General features: G+C 39.6%; 1 protein-coding gene across 7 annotated transcripts in view; it reads left to right on the top strand.

Moving 5' to 3' along the window:
* add3a (adducin 3 (gamma) a) overlaps window positions 1–19483 on the top strand; it is a 245037-nt gene that overhangs the window by 182159 nt on the left and 43395 nt on the right. For all 7 annotated transcript variants that reach the window (XM_059946998.1, XM_059947001.1, XM_059947003.1 and 4 more), the window contains one exon: window positions 5059–5157. In XM_059946998.1, coding sequence (XP_059802981.1) covers window positions 5059–5157 — 99 coding nt within the window. The remainder of the gene's footprint in view (window positions 1–5058; window positions 5158–19483) is intronic.

Raw genomic sequence — 19483 nt, 5'->3', positions numbered from 1 at the left:
GTCAATATAGAACTGTTTCCTTATGTGTTCCTTTTGAGAAAATGTTTTGAGTGTGCAAGATATAGCACAACTTGTGAAATATGTTCAGTGATGTTATTTCATGAACAAAGTGAAATATATAACTGCATGTACTATAGTTTTCAAGACAGACACTGGATCTTTATAATGTTACAACACCTTCTGATGTAGGAGATCATTTTTGTCATCTTGGAATGTGATAATTTGTAAAGGACATTCTGTTAATATTGATTAATCTTGGAAAACCCAGATATCACTTTATAGAAATAACCCAGTCACAAATCATTTTATCAGTTTTTCAGTTCCCTATGATGTAAAATAAATTGGAAAATGTATTTAAATTCCCAATAGGTTTTTAATGTATTATTAAATTGGCTTCAGTTTTGCTCCTCGTAATTTAATATAGGCATGGATGATGGGCAGCTGGAGAGCAACTCCATTTATTAGTGTGTAGACTTAAGTATTGTCTCTCCAGTTTCATTAAAATTAAAGACCAGTCCTTCAAGCAGCTGAATGATACTGATAACAAGACATCTGGTTTGCGATGCCTTGTTTTTTTTACCCCTGGCAGAAAGGGTGTTACTTCTATTTCCAAACATTGGATTGTCGTAAAATAATCAAGGGGCCCTGTTGCTGATTTGGAAAAATTTTAGGGCAGGGTGTTTGTTGAAGTGACTTAATTTTTTAAGATTAAAATGGCTATTATCACACAGCAAGTAGGGCCTATCATATGCTTCATCTACATGGAGAAATACATTTGTCTGTACACAAGGTTTATTTTTGAATACAGAAGTATTTTATAATTTACATAAATGTTACCGCAGACACAGAGGTAAGCCTAGAGTCATACAGTATGGTCCAGTATCTTGTACATGAGAATTGCAGAACATTTGATAAGTTGCTGAGAAATGTAGCACATGTCACCTGAATATTCTGGTCTTAAGGTGTGGTTGATGTCAGTATGGGCATCAGTAAGTTGGAGAATAACAAAAGACAATAGTTTTTTATTTTAATGTGCATGCGATTTACATTGAAATGTGTTATTTGTAGCAAATCAAATCAGCGAGGATTGTTCTGGGCACCCCACAAGTGTCACACACTTCTGGTGCCATCATACCATGCCCACAACTCACTAGCCTTAACCATATGACTTGGAATCTGAGAGGAAACTGTATCATATGGAGGAAACCGTCGTAGTCACAAGAAGAAAATACAAACTCCTTACGGACAGCAGCAGGAACTGAACCCTGATCTTGCTGCTGGCACTGTAAAGCAATGCACTAACCATTACGCTGCTGTGCTGCCTTCATGGCTACCAATACGTCACAAGATTGTAAACCTGAATTCAGGAGGAGATTTGGCAACTAAGTTGACTTGGAGGATCAGTTATACAGGAAACTGAAGTTTCTCTGAATGGAGGCAAGTACCTATTGTATTCCGCTGTTGCTTGATATTGGGATGATGCATTATGTGAATGATACCTGTGTGGAGGTGCATCTGTTTGGATTACCCGAAGAAATCAGTAGTAGCGAACAGTGTATTTGCAATGACAATAGGATTAACCGGCACAATACTACTGTGCTGCACCAATGACTTTTGGGACCGCCTTGTAAAGGAAGCCATTGAAATAAAACTAGAGGAAAAGAACTTTTAACAAAGATAAAGGTCTCGCTGTAAGGAAGAACTAGAATTAAATTGTAAACGAGGTGTGAGAGTGGAAACCTGATTAAATGAGTATTAACCAATCAGGAGGCAAGAAATACAGGGGTGTAAATACCACTAAACTAGACTTGCCCAGGCATCATCCCTGAAGATGATGGGAGAGTTTGTCATCAAAACATCAGTTGTAATCAATACCTGTACCCAGCTGGAAGCCCAAGAAGGGTTTATTCGTTATACACACCAAGAAAGCACTAGAACCTTTATCAGCTAAGAAAACTTAGTAAATATCTGGCTTTACAAACTGAAGTTCTGAACGCAAAACTAAGGAAGTTGCATTAAATCCTTGCCAGTTGGAATATTGTGCGGCAGCGATCATCTCTAATGAGATAATCTAACCATATGTTCTTGACTTTTAATGACAATGGCCTCACTGAATCTCCTACTGTCAGCATACTAGGTGGTGAGGATCATCATCAACCAGAAACTGAACCGGACTTGCTATTTGAACTGCAATGGTTACAGGGGCACATCAGAAGCTGAATATTTTGTGGGAGGTGACTCCATTCCTGACACAATACACACCTTTTAACAACAGACAGGTCAAGAACATGATGGAATACTCTCCACTTGCCTGGGTGAGTACGGATTCCATGATGAGATTTAATGCTATCCAGGACAAGATAACCAGCTTGATTGATGGTCCATGCATCCATTCATCTCCTTCATTGCTAACACAGTCTACAAAATGTGCAGAAACTCAGGTTGTTCAAACAGGACCACGACTTTCATCCGGGGCAAAGATAGCAGGGCATGGAAGCATCACCATCTGCAGGTTCTTCCAAACCATCCTCATTTGCAAATATACTGCTAGTTTATCACTTTGTCTAAATCCTGGAACTCCTTGTCCAGCAGCTCTTTAGGTCTACCTTCACTGAGCTCCAAGAAAAATGACTCAACATCACTTTCTCCCAAAGGCAATTAGGATGACCAATAAATACTGGCCTTGCCAGTCTCATCCAGATCCTGGAAAATAAATAGATATTTGTGTACAACTTCAGAAGGTGCATAGTGTATTAACAATAATGGGGAATGGAAGTTCATGAGATTGAATAGATAAATTGAAAATAGAAAATGCTGTAAGTTTAAATCAAATTCTGTATAGAAAGAAATTGAGGCAGTGTCAATATGTTAGATAGAAGGTGGGTGAGGTGGTGGATGTTGTGTAAGGAGAACAATACCAATGCCTGTAACAGTGTTGAGGTAAGAGACTGAATGACAAGTGGGTGGTGCCTTAGATGGTGAAGGCTTGTTAAAGGCAGATGATTTGTCTGGAAGAGATCTAAACAGTCAGCACTAAACAAAAAGAGAAAGGAGGAGAGAAAAGGTGTTTTCTGAAAATACTCCTGAAATTGAGAAATAAAGTACTACAGATGCAAATAAAATAAGGATGCTGCAAATATTTGAGGTCCGACAGCATTTGTTGAAAGAGAAGCAGTTAAAACTTGTTGGTGACCTTTCATCAGACCTGACTAGTTCTGTTATCAACTGGAAAAACTAGTTACTGTATCTGAAATAATTCAATGTTAAGACCTGAAAACTGCAAAGTGCCAAATAAAAAGATACTGTTTCTTAAACTTGTAATATTGTAGTGAAGTTCAGTATATGAGGTCAAAGAGCAAAAAGTCAGTCTCAGATGGAGAATTAAACTGGCAGAGACAACTGGAAGCTAAGGTCACCCATCAGAATGAATGGAGATACGTTGCTGAGCAGTCCTTTAAATCTGTATTTATTTTCTCTTTTTTTGTAATTTTTTTTATTGAAGTTCACCATCAAACAAACATTTCCATAAGATGTATTTCAGACATTGTACATATATATCATATATGTCACAAATCTCCACATAGTATTTACCTGAGGTATTGTATTTATTTTCTCTGATGTAGAAACCACATGATGATTGCTAAATGCAGTTTCTACATCTCTAAAAGCAGGTCAGGCAGTTTTTTCAGCGAGTCTTCAACCAGAAACATCAACTGTTTCTCTTTCCACAGATGCTGTCTGACCTGGTAGCTATTTCCTGTACTTTTTAATTTCAAGTTTTCAGGTTAAAGGGCAAGTGATCATCTCTTGTTCTTGCATGGGTGGAAGAGTGGGTGTTGATGAGGGAGGAATGCATCAAAGTTTCACAAAAGCAAACATTCCTACAGAACGTTGAAAGGAGCGGGAAGGATGGAACTAATGTTTGCCTGGTGACGGTATTATAAGCTGAGAATAGGGGACGAAAGAAGTGGGAGGAGTGTAGAAATTAGAACACTTGCAATTGATAACTGTTCTAGCTAAGGTAGAAAAGAAACTTGATTGAGAAAAATGGGACATCTTAAAAGGTCTGGTATTGAAGATGCTTTTATTAGAGATGGAGTTTGAGAAACTGGGAAAATGAATGGATTACATGCAGAAAACAATGGGAGGTGATGTATTAAAGATGGTTGTTGGAATCTGTTGGATAACTTATCCATGAGAAGTTGACAAGGGGAAGAGATGTAACTGTGGGACCAGTTGGAATTTCAGAGTAGAGTGAAGGTTGGCAGTGAAGGTCACAGAACTTTCAATTTCTGTGTGGAAGCAGCAGCGTTGATGCCCTGGATAAAGAGGGAAGGGAGAGGATCTAAGTAAAACAGGAAAATAGGATTGTTCCACATTTTGCCCAGAGACAGTCTTCACTTGAAAATGTGGGGCCCCATAAATCATATCTTTGATTTGATTTAAGTTAAAGGATAAACATGAGAAAATATGCAGATGTTGAGCTCCTCCAGCATTTTGCGTGTGTTGCTTAAGTTACAGGATTTGTTTAATGAGAAAGAAAATGATGGAGGTTGATTGATTGGACTCTTCCAAAGAAGAGATGAGGGTCTTGAGCAGAACATGATTTTGCATGATTTAGATGTGAAATGTACTATCTGATGTATCAAATTCTAGAGACTTTCAAAATAGACATGTACTTTACCATGATTGTCTGAAGGGACTTTGAGACTAAATTGAACAGGACTTTGAAAGAGCCAGCACAAGGACAACAGGTCAAGTCCTGACCCAAACATTGTTAAATTCCTCGGTGAGAGTATTCTGAACTTGATTTTCTCCCTCTACTCCCCAATTCCTGCAATGTATGTGTAAATATTTAAGAACAGTCATTATTTTGATGAATCGGATGGTGAAGATTGGCATCCTCCCAATAAGAAATCCATAACTTCAGAAAGTAATAAATGAAAAGGATTAAAAAAACAATGAAAAATTCTGGTTATTTTATTTTGATTACCAGGTTAAACTGCAGCTAAATGTTTCTTTGGTTGTTGCCATTTTTAATCACTGTTTTACTTTCAGATATTGGTTCTTAGAAATCATGGAGTGATCGCACTTGGTGAGACCATAGAAGAAGCTTTTCACTACATCTACGTTGTCCAAATAGCCTGTGAGATCCAGGTAATCTGAAATATATACCTACATGTTTATGTGGATGACGAGACATTAATACAATTCCTCTCCTATTCATTTCTGTGATTTACAATGATTATGTCCTGCAAGTGGTAATCAGATCTGGTTGGAAGGGTAAAGTGGAAGGAGCAGTGAAAAAAGTAAGCTTTGTGAGGGGTAAGAGGATCAGAGCGACGGTGAGAAGTTGGGTGTGGGATATTCAAAGGGGCTTAGGCAGATCAAGAGGATTGAAGGATTTGGGTATGGAGCCGGTCGGCTCAATCAGAATGGCATCTGAAGTTGGGAAGGTATGCAAGAGGCCTTGACGGTGATGGAAGATCGGAGTGGGCTAAGGATGAACAGAAAGGCTTCAACAATAGGGCTGAATAGAGTATGTGTCAGATGGATTGGTAGTTTGGCTAACTTGATGTTAAGAGGCAGAAGCAAGGTGCATTATTTGTGTGTAAGGGGAAAGACTCAGTGAATTAAAAATAGGTAAAGGATTTCCTTCACAGCAATCCCAATGCATTAATATGTTATGAAGACCTCAATAGCCACTGTTAGTAAAATTTTAAACAATTTCAGGAAAGTTCTGCTATGAAATTACTTTCACACATGTAACTTGTGTAGAAATTATTTCGATTGCACAAGGGTAGTTTCCATCAGGTGAAATCTAGTCTAATTTATAAAATGATATAAAATGGCCCAGAAGTGATTGTTTCACCACAGTGGAAAATCAGTTTTCAGTGGCATATCATGAGGAAAAGCAACAATGAATTTCTTGGTCATGCGTCCAATGTGGGAGCACAATGTCGCAGCAGTTCCCTGGCAGTTAAAGTGGGAGAACCTGTTTCTTGTTGGACCTGGTAGAGGGAAACTACATTATTTTCAATAGGGAATAATCATGAGGAACTAAGCCAAATGTTAGATATTTTAATTGTTTCATATTTATAATATGTATTTATCACATTTTCAATCAGAATATTAATAGTTTGACACTGGTAAAGCTATTTCCAGGTTTTTGTTTTTTTCTGGGTGGGGCATGTTTTGGCACCCACTGATATTGTATTTACAAGGTCGTTGGATGAAGCTGGCTTCCATCCATAAGTTCCCTCTGGGAGAAGTTACATGAGATGAGTGGCCAATATTTTTTGCAATTCAACACAATTGTAGGTGGCCACTCTATGATTTATTTCTTTAACCCAACTTCAGGAGTTCTTAGGCTACAGTGATATGTAACACTGTGTTGTGTTATATTGAACTAAAGCCACATGTTCTGTGTATGAAAGCTAGTCCACACTTATTTCAGCCAAGGCTGAGAGGGATCATGAACATGCCTAGTGGTTTGGTGGTAGAGCAAAAATAACTTAGGGGCTTTGATTGCCAGTTCCAGTGTGTTTAATTCCGTTCTTTCTTTGGTGACTGGTTGAGCATAATGAACTTGATACTATGTTGCCTTGAGGTGTGTTTATTACATTTCGTTGCCAAGAACATTTGAGTTTATATCGCTGCCCACCAACATTTGTACCTCAATCCTGTCTTCTCAAGCTCATTCAATTCTGTAATCTCTAAACCCAATACCTCCAGCACTTTTACAGCCAATTTCAGTAATATAAAACTCCACCTATTGCTATCAATGCCATATCTTCTGGTTAATTATTCTTCTATATATTGATTGACCAGACTGGGAGAGGCCATCCTGTGTATTTGATATTTAAGTAATTTTGTAAGTATGTTAATTAAGCATTCTTGTTCATTTAAAATAATTCATTATGGATTATACATATGTGATTTGCATACGTCACCACATGACCACATGATACATGTGCATCTCACATGAAGTAAACATGAAGCTAGATTCACATTCCTGCACTCCTTTGAATTAGTTTAATGTTTTGAAGTTAGAAAACATAACATTGGTGATGGGGTATTTTTAAAACAAACCCAAGATGGCTATCAGTCTGTTGAAGTGCAGCGAAATGTTCAACTTCAAAGAAACTTGCAGCCAGGAAAAGTGAGTTTAAGAACAGACAGTACGTCCAGAGACAGGTCGAGTTTATTTTTTAAAATAAAAGCACAGCACATGTCATTCAGAAGGGGAGGAAGGATCAAGATTGCTTTTTTTTAAAAAAAGGAAAAGTCAGAAAACGGAAGAATTCAGAGGTTCATAAAGAGCGAGTACTGGATGATCATAAAAACAGAAATGACTGCATCAAAAAGATGGACAAGTTTGATTACACAAAGTGTAACTGGATCATGTATATTAAGCTAATTCAACAATATTTGGAAGCAAATGAAATAGCTGATAAGAAAAGGGTATCTCTTTCTTTGAGTTCATTGGATTTAAAGGCATGTGATTTGCTTCAAAGTTTAGTTGCTTCAACCAAACCAGTAGAAATGAGATTTGCTTATGTTGTCAAATCTAAGCAGGAACACTTAGAACCAAAACCATTGATTGCATAACACTTTATAGGTTTCATAAGTGGAATCAAAAGGAAGTGAATTCTATTTCAGTGTATGTGGCTAAATTAAAGAGATTTTTTGAGCATTGTCAGTTCAGTAATGGGATCAATGATACTCTAAGAAAGCATTCACAAGAGCATTTAAAAGAGCAGTTGAAATTACTGTTTCAATGGAAACCATAGACAAAGATACAATTGAGTTGCAATCAGGAATGAAAGTGAGCGTGAACCAAATTGCAAAGTCTTAAACAAAACCCGGCCTTGTTACCATTGTGACAGGGGCATACATTCACCAAACAAATGCCAGGTTCAGTGTGAAACGTGCAGAAAAGCAACCAAGTAGGCCACATGGAAAGAGCATGGCAGGCAAACAAAAATAAATGGACTGCACAGGGAAGAGAAAAATATAAATTCAAAAACAGCACTAATCTTCATGCTGTTCATGAATAATCTGATGATGAGAATGGCACAGGACTGTAGCCTTGAGATTTACAGTGTTAAAACCAGCAACAGAAAAGAAATATCGTTTATACCAGAAGTGAAATTTATTAAAATGGAACTGGACACTAGTAGTTTCAGTCATGCCACAAAATGAGTTTGAGGCATTTCAAAGATACTAAACTGAAACCTGCTGAGAGCTAAGAACTTGTACTGGAGAAAAGATAACCCCTGTGAGACTGACATTCATGACAGCAAAATACAACAACGAACAAACCATATTGAGTTTGTATGCCTTTAAATACAGGAGAACCAACATTAGGAGGATGTGTGTGGCTGAGGCGACAACTTGACGGGAGATTCATCCGCCATATCATGCCATGTTCCCTGTAATGAAACCAACTGAAAGTGAATTAAGAAAGGTATTGAATGATGCCACAACTGTCTGTTTGTCAAACACCATGAACCGTTGCCCAGCAGAGGACGAACAGGTTTTGGTGTCGACTTCTGTGCCTCTGGTTGGAAAGCATATTGAACCAAAGAAGGGCCATGCTGCCCAGGGGAGGTGTGGAAGTAACAAACGCAGTGGCCTGACTTTGGCAGTTCTTGTAGGTAATGTATCTGAGAAAGCTCCTGATATGTTAATCAGGTAGTTACTTGCAAAATGTGGGTTGTTTTTAAGCTGGAAGAGAGTTCAAGGAGCTTCAGGGAGGTTGCACACATTTGTTTTTTATGAGTATAAAAAACCAGAATCTATTCTGCATACATTAAGGTTATTGCATCAACTTCAAGTGGGAGACAAAAAGCTGTTTGTAAAAGTAAATACAAAGACCAAAGCCCAGCTGGATGAATAGAAGGCCAAAAAGAAAGGAGTCATTGGAGATACAAAAACAGAGGGTTCATCAGATGATGTGGATAAGGAAACCATAGAACATTACAGCACAGAAACAGGCCTTTTGGCCCTTCTTGGCTGTGCTGAACCATTTTTCTGCCTAGTCCCACTGACCTGCATCTGGCCAGTATCCTTCCATACACCTCTAATCCTCTAATACCTGTCCAAGTTTTTCTTAAATGTTAAAAGTGAGCCTGCATTTACCACTTCATCTGGCAGCTCATTTCACACTCCCGCCACTCTCTGTGTGAAGAAACCCCCCCCCCCCCATGTTCCCTTTAAACTTTCCCCCTTCACTTTAAGCTATGTCCTCGGGGGCGGTTTTTCTCCCCTAGCCTCAGTGGAAAAAGCCTGCTTGTATTCACTCTATCTATAATTTTATATATCATAATTTTATATACCTCTGTCAAATCTCCCCTTCATTTTTCTACGCTTCAGGGAATAAATTCCTAACCTATTCAACCTTTCTCTGTAACTCAGTTTCTCAAGTCCCAGCAACATCCTTGTAAACCTTCTCTGCACTCTTTCAACCTTATTAATATCCTTCCTGTAATTTGGTGACCAAAACTGCACACAATAATCCAAATTCAGCCTCACCAATGCCTTATAGAATCTCACCATAACATTCCAACTCTTATACTCATTACTTTGATTTATAAAGGCCAATGTACCAACCTCTGTCGCCACTTTTAGGGAATTTTGTATCTGTACTCCCAGATCCCTCTGTTCTACTGCACTCCTCAGTGTCCTACCATTTACCTTGCATGTTCTACCTTGGTTTGTCCTTCCAAAGTGCAATACCTCACACTTGTCTATATTAAACTCTATCTGCCATTTGTCAGCCCATTTTTCCAACTGGTCCAAATCCCTCTGCAAGCTTTGAATACCTTCCTCACTGTCCACTACACTTCCAATCTTGGTATCATCAGCAAATTTGCTGATCCACTTTACCACATTATCATCCAGATCATTGATGTAAATGACAAATAACAATGGACTGAGCATTGATCCCTGTGGCACACCACTAGTCACAGTCCTCCACTCAAAGAAGCAATCCTCCACTACCACTCTCTAGCTTCTCCAATTGAGCCAATGTCTAATCCAGTTTACTTCCTCACCATGTATACCTAGCGACTGAATCTTCCTAACTAACCTCCCATGTGAGACCTTGTCGAAGGCCTTACTGAAGTCTACGTAGACAACATCCACTGCCTTCCCTTCATCTACTTGCCAGCTAACCTCCTCAAAAAGCTCTAATAGATTTGTTAAACATGACCTATCACGCACAAAGCCATGTTGACTCTCCCTAATAAGTCCCTGTCTATCCAAGTACTTGTAAATCTGATCTCTTAGTACTCCTTACAATAATTTACTTACTACCGACGTCAAACTTGCAGATCTATAATTTCCCAGATTATTTTTAGAGCCTTTTTTAAACAACGGAACAACATGAGCTATCCTCTAATCCTCCGGCACCTCACCCACGGACACCGACATTTTAAATATATCTGCCAGGGCCCCTGAAATTTCAACACTAGTCTCCTTCAAGGTCCGAGGGAATACCCTGTCAGGTCTTGGAGATTTATCTACTCTGATTTGCCTCAAGATAGCAAGCACCTCCTCCTCTTCAATCTGTATAGGTTCCATGACCTCACTACTTGTTCACCTTATTTCCATTGACTCCATGCCAGTTTCCTTAGTAAATACAGACACAAAAAACCCATTTAAGATCTCCCCCATTTCTTTTGGTTCCATATATAGCCAACCACTCTGATCTTCAAGAGGACCAATTTTATCCCTTACTATCCTTTTGCTCTTAATATACCTGTAGAAGCTCTTAGGATTATCTTTCACCCTGACTGCCAAATCAACCTCATGTCTTGTAGCCCTCCTGATTTCTTTTTTAAGTATTTTTTTCACTTTTTATACTCCTCAAGCACCTTATTTGCTCCTTGTTGCCTATACATATCATACATCTCTGTCTTCTTTATCAGAATTCTAATATCCCTAGAGAATCAAGGTCCCTTATTCTTATTCACTTTGCCTTTAATCCTGACAGGAACATACAAATTCTGCACTCTCAAAATTTCTCCTTTGAAGGCCTCCCACTTAACCAATCACATCCTTGCCAGATAACAACCTGTCCCAATCCACACTTTTTAGATCCTTTCTCATTTCTTCAAATTTGGCCTTTTTTATCTTTATCCATGATCAAGTTGAAACTAATGGAGTTATGATCACTGGAACCAAAGTGTTCCTCTACACACACTTCCGTGACCTGTCCTATCTCGTTTCCTAATAGAAGATCTAATATTGCATACTCTCGAGTTTGTACCTCTATATATTGATATAGAAAACTTCCCTGAACACATTTTACGAACTCTAACCCATCTAGACCATTAACAGTATGGGAGTCCCAATCAATATGTGGAAAATTAAAATCCCCTACTATCACAACTTTGTTTCCCGCAGTTGTCTGCTATCTCTCTGCAGATTTGCTCCTCCAATTCTCACTGACTATTGGCTGGTCTATAATACACCCCCATTAATGTGGTCATACCTTTTCTGTTTCTCAGCTCTACCCATATGGCCTCGGTAGACAAGCCCTCTAATCTGTCCTGCCTGAGCACTGCTGTAACATTTTCCCTGACTAGCAATGCCACACGTCCACCCTTCATTCCTCTGCCTCTATCACGTCTGAAACATCAGAACCCTGGAACATTAAGCTGCCAGTCCTGCCCCTCCTGTAGCCAAGTTTTACTAATGGTTACAATGTCATAATTCCACGCCCTCAGCTCGTCAGCCTTCCCCACAATACTCTTCGCATTGAAATAGACACCTCAGAAGATTATTACCATCACACACAACCCTTCTATTTGTGACTTTGCATGAACTTTTAACATCATTTATTTTCACCCCCACTCCATTATCTGCTCTGGCACTCTGGTTCCCATCCCCCTGCAAATCTAGTTTAAACCCTCCCCAACGGCACTAACAAACTTCCCTGCAAGGATATTAATCCCTTGCAGTTCAGGTGTAACCTATCTCTCTTGTACAGGTCCCACCTGCCCCAGAAGAGGTCCCAATGATTCTGAAATCTGAAACGCTGCCCCCTACACTAATTCCTCAGCCACATGTTCATCCTCCAGAGCATCCTATTCTTACCCTCACTGGCATGTGGCACAGGTAGCAATGCTGAGATTACCACCATTGAGGTCCTGCTTTTTAACTTCCTACCAAGCTCTCTGTACTCACTCTTCAGTGAGTATATTGCAGGTGGAATCCTTTATTGTTTTATATTTCAAGGGAATAGAATTATTTGTTTACATGCTGAAATGTTGAATTGCTTTTTCCGACTTTGATACTTGGAAAACAAATAGAGTAAAATCAAAGTCTTCATTCCTTTGTGGTGTGAGTGGTGTTGTAAACTGAATGCCCTGATAAGAAGTATGCATGTACACGTAAACCTTCATGTACTGAAATTGCATGTGCTCACCTCACCTCACCAGCACCTCACTACTATCAATGGTCAAAGGATTACCTTTCATAAGCAAGGATCTCCCCTGATGCCAGATTAAACTATCAGTTATGAAATGATACTTGAGAATGATTCATGTGTTTCAAAATTTGGAGTGTGTATTAAGAGTTTTATGCAAATCATTAATTATATTACAATAAAACTTTGGCCAGAAGAAATTGCCCTTCAAATTCATCTCACTCCTAGAAATTATTCATAAGTATCACAGATATAACTGCTCTGCCTCTAGAAGAGCTGTTCGCTTTGTATACAGTTAATTTTGTACAGACATCACTTCCTGTTCATAAACTGCTTTTTACATAATTTCCTGCATTGATTAATTTGAATTTTGACTTGGCACAAGCACTAGAAAGATGTGGATCACCCTCCATTCCATTTTTTTGTCCTTGAAACAACATTATCTTTTCACAATGCTTTCTCATTAAAAACCCTGAAGCAAGCTTCTGGCTCTGGTATTTTTTTTGAAGATGTTTAACTTCCTACCTAGCAATAGAGCGAAAAGATAACTCCTCTTCAGAAGGCATTGCCATGCATCTAAATGCTGTACGCCATAATGTCAGCTTCTGACCCAGCAATGTTGATCACCAAGCCCTGCAGGTCAGGTCAGAATGTGGCACCTCAATGGCATCTTCACAATGTTCCAGCAAAACCACACTTAGCATAGCTGTAACACAAGCCTGTGCCAAAGCTGAAGCAGCAAGAATAAAAGCTGAAATACTAATTGAAAAATATTCAGATTCAACTCTGAAGAAAGATGAATCTTCACGTAAGGTACAAAGTAAAGAAGCGCCCAAAGTCAACCCATCTGCAAACATGCGCTCACCATTCAAGAGCAGACCAGGGCCGAGCAGTGCACCAAGTGCATTATTAGCTCACCTTTCAATTGCAGACTAACTGCTCAGCCCTGTCTTGCAGTCCCAGCTTTGGACAGTGGTTTGAATGAGATGCTGAGTCTGGACAGAGAAGCCCTGAGGCAGAGTCAATCCAAATGTGGACAAGACTGTCATGTGGAGAGTCCGATGAGAGTAGCAAGGGGAACTGGAGAAGCAGTAACAATATATTTCAGTGTACAGATGGAGTCTCAGTGCAGCGAACACCAGTGGCCTCCAGGAAACTGAGCCAAGAACTATTGACACTTCAGAAGAAGTAGACCCAGATACAGCTGTAAATTCAGGGCAGCACCTTGGGCTGTTGATTCAGCATACCTGCAGCAGAGCACGGTGGGAACCAATTGAGCATCCTTCATCTGTAGCTATTTCCCATACATTCTAAAGACGTGTTCTGGGAACATCAGAAATTAGCAGCAGCAGAGCTGATGGATTTGTCATGGAGTCGATAGGAGGGGAGGTATGCTGACACCTGCCAACTCTCATAGACTGTGACCCAACAGTGGGGTTGAAATTGCAACTGCTGAAGCTGATCACTTCAGGACATAGCTGACATAATTTTCCCTCCCTCCAACCCCCAACTCTTTTGTTAAGGTACTTGTGTTGCTTAGCAGAGGCACCGCCATGCACATAAGGTATGTGGACAGCACAGTATGATGCACATTATGGCCAATGACTGGACCTAGGTGAGTAACAGTGGGTGAAGTTTGCCTCCCTGGTGCTCATTGGCTCACTGTCAGCACACTTAAACCTAATGTCCAGGAGGACGGGCATTCAGACTCTGTGAGAGTAGTATTTACATGAAAGAGAAGATCGTAGGAGTAGTCAAAGACATCCTTAGCAGTGATTGGCCCATTTTTAAGCAACCTCTCAACACAGAGCAATTGTATTGGGAAAAGGTTAGAATCCTTTCCTAGGACATGTTTTTGCAGAGGATGTTCAGTGCATCACAAAGCAGGAACCTCTTCCAGTCCAAAGATACTTCAGTGGACTCTGTCCCTTACTTAATTCAGAGGGGTGACAGTGAATTGGAGGTCGTCGTAAGAGAGCACAGCTCACTTCAGAGGTACCTCATCCAGTTGTCATTCTGGGTGAGCACCGTGTCACCGATCTGCTCATCAGGAAGAATACTATCAAGAACAACATTTTCAAAGTGAGAATGGTTAAAGACTGAGACTGTTCTTCTTTTGCCAAAGACTTAATGAAATCATCATTTAACTTTTAGTAGTTAAGTGTGACATCATGAATGTCAGATAGGGAGCATTCTGTCTAGAACCACTGTTCATCTGTATGCAGCACGTTTTGTACAAACATGACATCCTTCTCATAAGCTATTTGTTTATATTATTTCCTGTGCAGGTCAATTTGGATTTCAACTTGAAGCAAACCTGGTTGAAAGATACCAATCTCTGTCCACTTTTTTTTCCATTGAAACAGCAATACTCTTGTAAGCCTTAAGTTTTCTTAACATAGGTAAATGTTTAACAGATGTACTTTGAAGGAAGTATATTGTTGATTGTGCATCACTACCAAGCTATTGTTATGCCATGAATTTGTTCTATCCACGGCAAAGGTATAAAACATTGCATGTGTGTGGATTGCCTTGTTCAACGCTGATTGTAAGAATAATCAATAATATTGATACATTCAGTTGCACAACAATTCTGTATTAAATCTGTTTTACTTTTTGCAGTTTCATAAAGTTTTCACATTAAAAACCGAAGAAAGTTTCTTGCTCAGATATTTTGGAAAGATGTTTAACTCCCTGCTTGGCTTTGTACACAAACAGTGTGAGGGCAGTAGAATAGCCTATCTCCATTAAGTGATTATAAAGAGAATTAGTCTGTTTTAATAACAATGTTTGGTTCTTGTATAGTATTAATTGAATAATTACTCAATCAGTGAAGTTTATTGCATTAACTTGAGTATATTCCACAAGCTGTTTGTTAATTAACTCAAGCAGAAGCTTGGACTAAGGTGACGAACTTGTAGCACAGTTACAGATTGGGAAGTTTGATGTGGGCATCACTGAATTATGGCTGAAAGAAGATTATACTGTAGCTGGGAGCTTAACGTCCAAGGATTCACATAGTACCAAAAGGACAGGCAGGTAGGCCGAGTGGATGGAGTGTCTCTTTTGGTAAAAAATGAAATCAAATCATTCGAAAGAGGTGACACAGGATCGGAAAGTGTAGAATCTTTGTCGTTTAGAGTCAAGAAACTGCAAGGGTAAAAGGACCCTGATGGAAGTTGTATTTAAACTTCCAAACGCTAGTAAAAATGTGGTCTACAAATAAAAACAGATAGAAAATGTATGCCAAAAGGGCAATATTACAATAGTCATGGGGAATTTCAATATGCAGGTAGATTGGGGAATATGAGGTTGGTACTGGATTCTAAGAAGGAAAATTTGTAAAATGCCTACGGGATGGCTTTTCAGAGCATCTCATGGTTGAGGCCACTAGGGGATCAGCTATTCTGGATTGTGTGTTGTGCAATGAACTGAAATTAGGGTAAGGGACCCCTGGGGGGGGGGGTGTCAGTGATCATAGTATGATAGAATGCACCCTGCAGTTTGAGAGGGAGAAGTTAAAATCAGATGTATCAGTATTTCAGTGCAGTAAAGGGATTTACAGAGGTATAAGAGAGGGGCTGGCCAAAAAGCAGGGATGTTGGGAGAGCAGTAATGACAAGAATTTCTGGGAACAATCGGAAGGCACAGGATAGATACATCCCAAAGAAGTATTCTAAAGGCAGGATGACAGAATCATGGCTGACGTGAGAAGTCAAAGCCAACATAAAAAGCCAAAGAGAAGGCATATAATGGAGCAAAAACTAGGAGATTGGGAAGATTTTTAAAAACAAACAAAAGGCAACTTTAAAAGAAAGTTATAAAAGGGAAAGATGGATTGCAATGGTAAGCTAGCCAGTAATATTAAAGAGAATACAAAAATTTCTTCAAATATATAAAGCGTAAAAGAGAGGCAAGAGTGGAGAGTTAGTAATGGGAGACAAGGAAATGGCAGTGTGCCAGAAATTTGAGCGTGTCTGAGGTCAAAAGTATGTGAAGTTACCATTACTAAGAAGGTGCTTGGGAACCTGAAAGGACTGTAAGTAGATGTCACCTGAACCAGGTGGTCTACACCCCAGGGTTCTGACAAAGGTGGCAGAAGAGATAGTGGAGGCATTAGTTTTCAGGTACATTTATTATCAAAAAACGCAATAATTACACAATTGGAAATTTGTTTGCTCACAAGTAGCCACAAAGCAAGAAACCCAATTTAAAGAAAAAAAATAAAGGGCCATCACTCAATGCGCAAGAGAAAGGAGGGAAAAAAAACAAATTCTGAAAACAATTGAAGCGAACAACAGCATTCCAAACCAAAATGGAAACCTCAGATCTGAACCCTGGAGTAGGCCCAAAATCTTGCTCATCAGTTCATCGTATTAACGGGCACGGAACGGAGCACTGCAGCCAGGGCATTCTTCATGGCCTCAGTGAAATGGAGATGACCATTGCTGAGAATGAGTGGAATCAGCTGTCATCCCTACAAACATGCTGTCTTTTCAGTCTATCTGGACCAGAGTTTAAATTGACCCAATAGCGAAAGGTACCGGTGCCCTGCATAGTTAAATCGACTCTTGCATCCAACCTAGGCCAGCATTTAAATTGTCTAAACAGCGCATTGTACCTTGCACAAGGTGTGTCCGCTGCTACGAAAGGGCCTGGACCTAGACCATACTGCTCCAAGCCCAGATTTTGTCGCCCAGCTGAAAGCTGTTCTGAAGCTCTTTAAATCAGCTCGGTGCCCAGAGCAATCCAGCTTTGCACCTGGACCAGTTGTATGAGAATCAAAATCAAATCTCCTCTGCCAGGCCCTAACGTCTTAAGGCGCCCAGAGCAATCGAACCTCGCTGTACAGGCATCAGAGCTCCATATGCATCGATTCAACGCCCAAACTTGCTTCATCATCGCTTGCCTCTTTACTGTTTACAGCAATAATTTAACATTATTTACCTCAGAAAATGCATTTTTAGTGTTTTTTTATTTAGGCAGATTTTTTAGCTTTTTGACTACCAGCAAGTTGTTGTACATGTTTTGTAGTGCCATCTTAACTGAAAGATAATCAATAATGATCTTTCAAGAATCAATTAATTCTGGCATGGCACCAGAGGACTGCAAAATTGCAAATGTCATTCCACTCTTCAAGAAAGAAGAGAGGCAAAAGAAAACACATAGGCCTATTGGTGTGACCTCAGTGTTTGGGAAGATGTTGGAGTCGATTGTTATAAAGATGTGGTTTCAGGGTACTAGGAGGCACATGATAAAATAGGCTGTAGTCAGCATGGTTTCCTCAAGAGAAAATCTTGGCTGACAAATCTGTTGGAATTCTTTGAAGAAGTAACAAACAGGATAGACAAAAGGGGAATCAGTGGATAATATGCACTTAGATTTTCAGAAGGTCTTTGACAAGAAGCCACACGAGTCTGCTTAACAAGACCTTGTGTTATTACAGGAAACCTACTTGCATGGATCGAGCATTGGCTGATTGGGAGGAGGAGCCCTTTCTAGTTGGCTGCCAGTGATCAGTGGTGTTCCACAGGGGTCGGAGTTCTTCTTGTGTTATATGTCCATGATTTGGATGATGGAGTTGATGACTTTATGGCCAAATTTATGGATAGTACTAAGCTAGATGGAGGGGCAGGTAGTGCTGAGGAAGCAGAGGGGCTACAGAAAGACTTAGACAGATTAGGAAAATGGGCACAAAGAAATGGCAGATGGAATATAGTGTTGTGAAGTGTATGGTCATGCACTTGGGTAAAAGAAATAAAAGCATAGACTATTTTCTAAATAATGAGAAAATTCAAAACTCTGAGGTGCAAAGGGACTTGGGAGCCATTGTATAGGATTCCCTAAAGGTTCGTTTGTAGGTTGAATCAGTGAGGAAAGCAAATGTAATGTTAGCATTAATTTCAAGAGGACTAGAATATAAAAGAGAGGATGTAATGCTGAGGCTTCATAAAGCACTGGTGAGGCCTCACTTGGAATATTGTAAGCTGACTCTGGAGTGAGTTCAAAGCAGGTTCACGAGAATGATTCTGGGATTGAAAGACTTATCACATAATGAGTGTTTGGTTCTGGGGCTGTACTCACTGGAATTCAGAAGAATGGAGGTAATGTCATCAAAAGCTATTGGATGTTGAAAAGGCCTTGATAGAATGGATATGGAGAGGATGTTTCCTATGTTGGAAATGACCAGAGGACACAGCCTCAGAATAGAGGACTGTACGTTTAGAACAGAGATGAGGAATTTCTTCAGCCAGAGAGTAGTGAATCTGTGGAATTTGTTTCCGCAGGTGGCTGTGGAGGCCAAGTTATCGGATATATTTAAGACAGTGGTTGATAAATTCTAAATTAATGAAGGGTTTCAGGGAGAAGGCAGGAGATGAGTGCCGAGAAGGAAATGGAACAGCCATAATCCAGAAATGGTGGAGCAGAGTCAATATGTCAAATGGCCTAATTCTGCTCCTATATCTGATGGCCTTTGAGATCAACTGTGTAGATATCAGACTTCAGTTCCCAGCATGATGCAATTTAGATTTAGTTAGTGAATATGTACTTTTAAAAGAGAAGCATATCCAAGTACGTAATTATCAGATTACCATAGAAGCTGTTTGGTTCACTTAAGGGAAAGCAATATGTCATCTTTACGCAGGCGGAATTGCATGCAAATTCAGATCCACAGCTCTCAAATTTTCAGGTAGTGCTTTCAGTAGTAAAAAAATAGCTACATATATTAAAATGCAAGCGTAAAACCTGAGAGGCCACTGTGCATCAATATGGAACCAGTTATAGATGTGGCAGTCTGTTCAACCATGTGAAGTCCTTCCCATGAGTCCATGGATTAGCATCCGTGGGATAGCATTTCAATTTAGACCAGTCAAGTAACCTAACATCTTCATAAAAATGAGTGTCATACCTCTGAACCAATGCCATGCACCTGTTGGACCTGCACTTACTCAGATAAGTGGTGAATGCTGTAACAGTACTCTGTCATATGCCTTGCAGACATTAAAAGCTGGATGGGTCTGGAGATGAGACATGTACAGCAGCACC

This window comes from Hypanus sabinus, chromosome 22, assembly GCF_030144855.1.
Source record: "Hypanus sabinus isolate sHypSab1 chromosome 22, sHypSab1.hap1, whole genome shotgun sequence".
NCBI lineage: Eukaryota > Metazoa > Chordata > Chondrichthyes > Myliobatiformes > Dasyatidae > Hypanus > Hypanus sabinus.
This window is presented reverse-complemented; position numbering and strand designations above follow the sequence as displayed.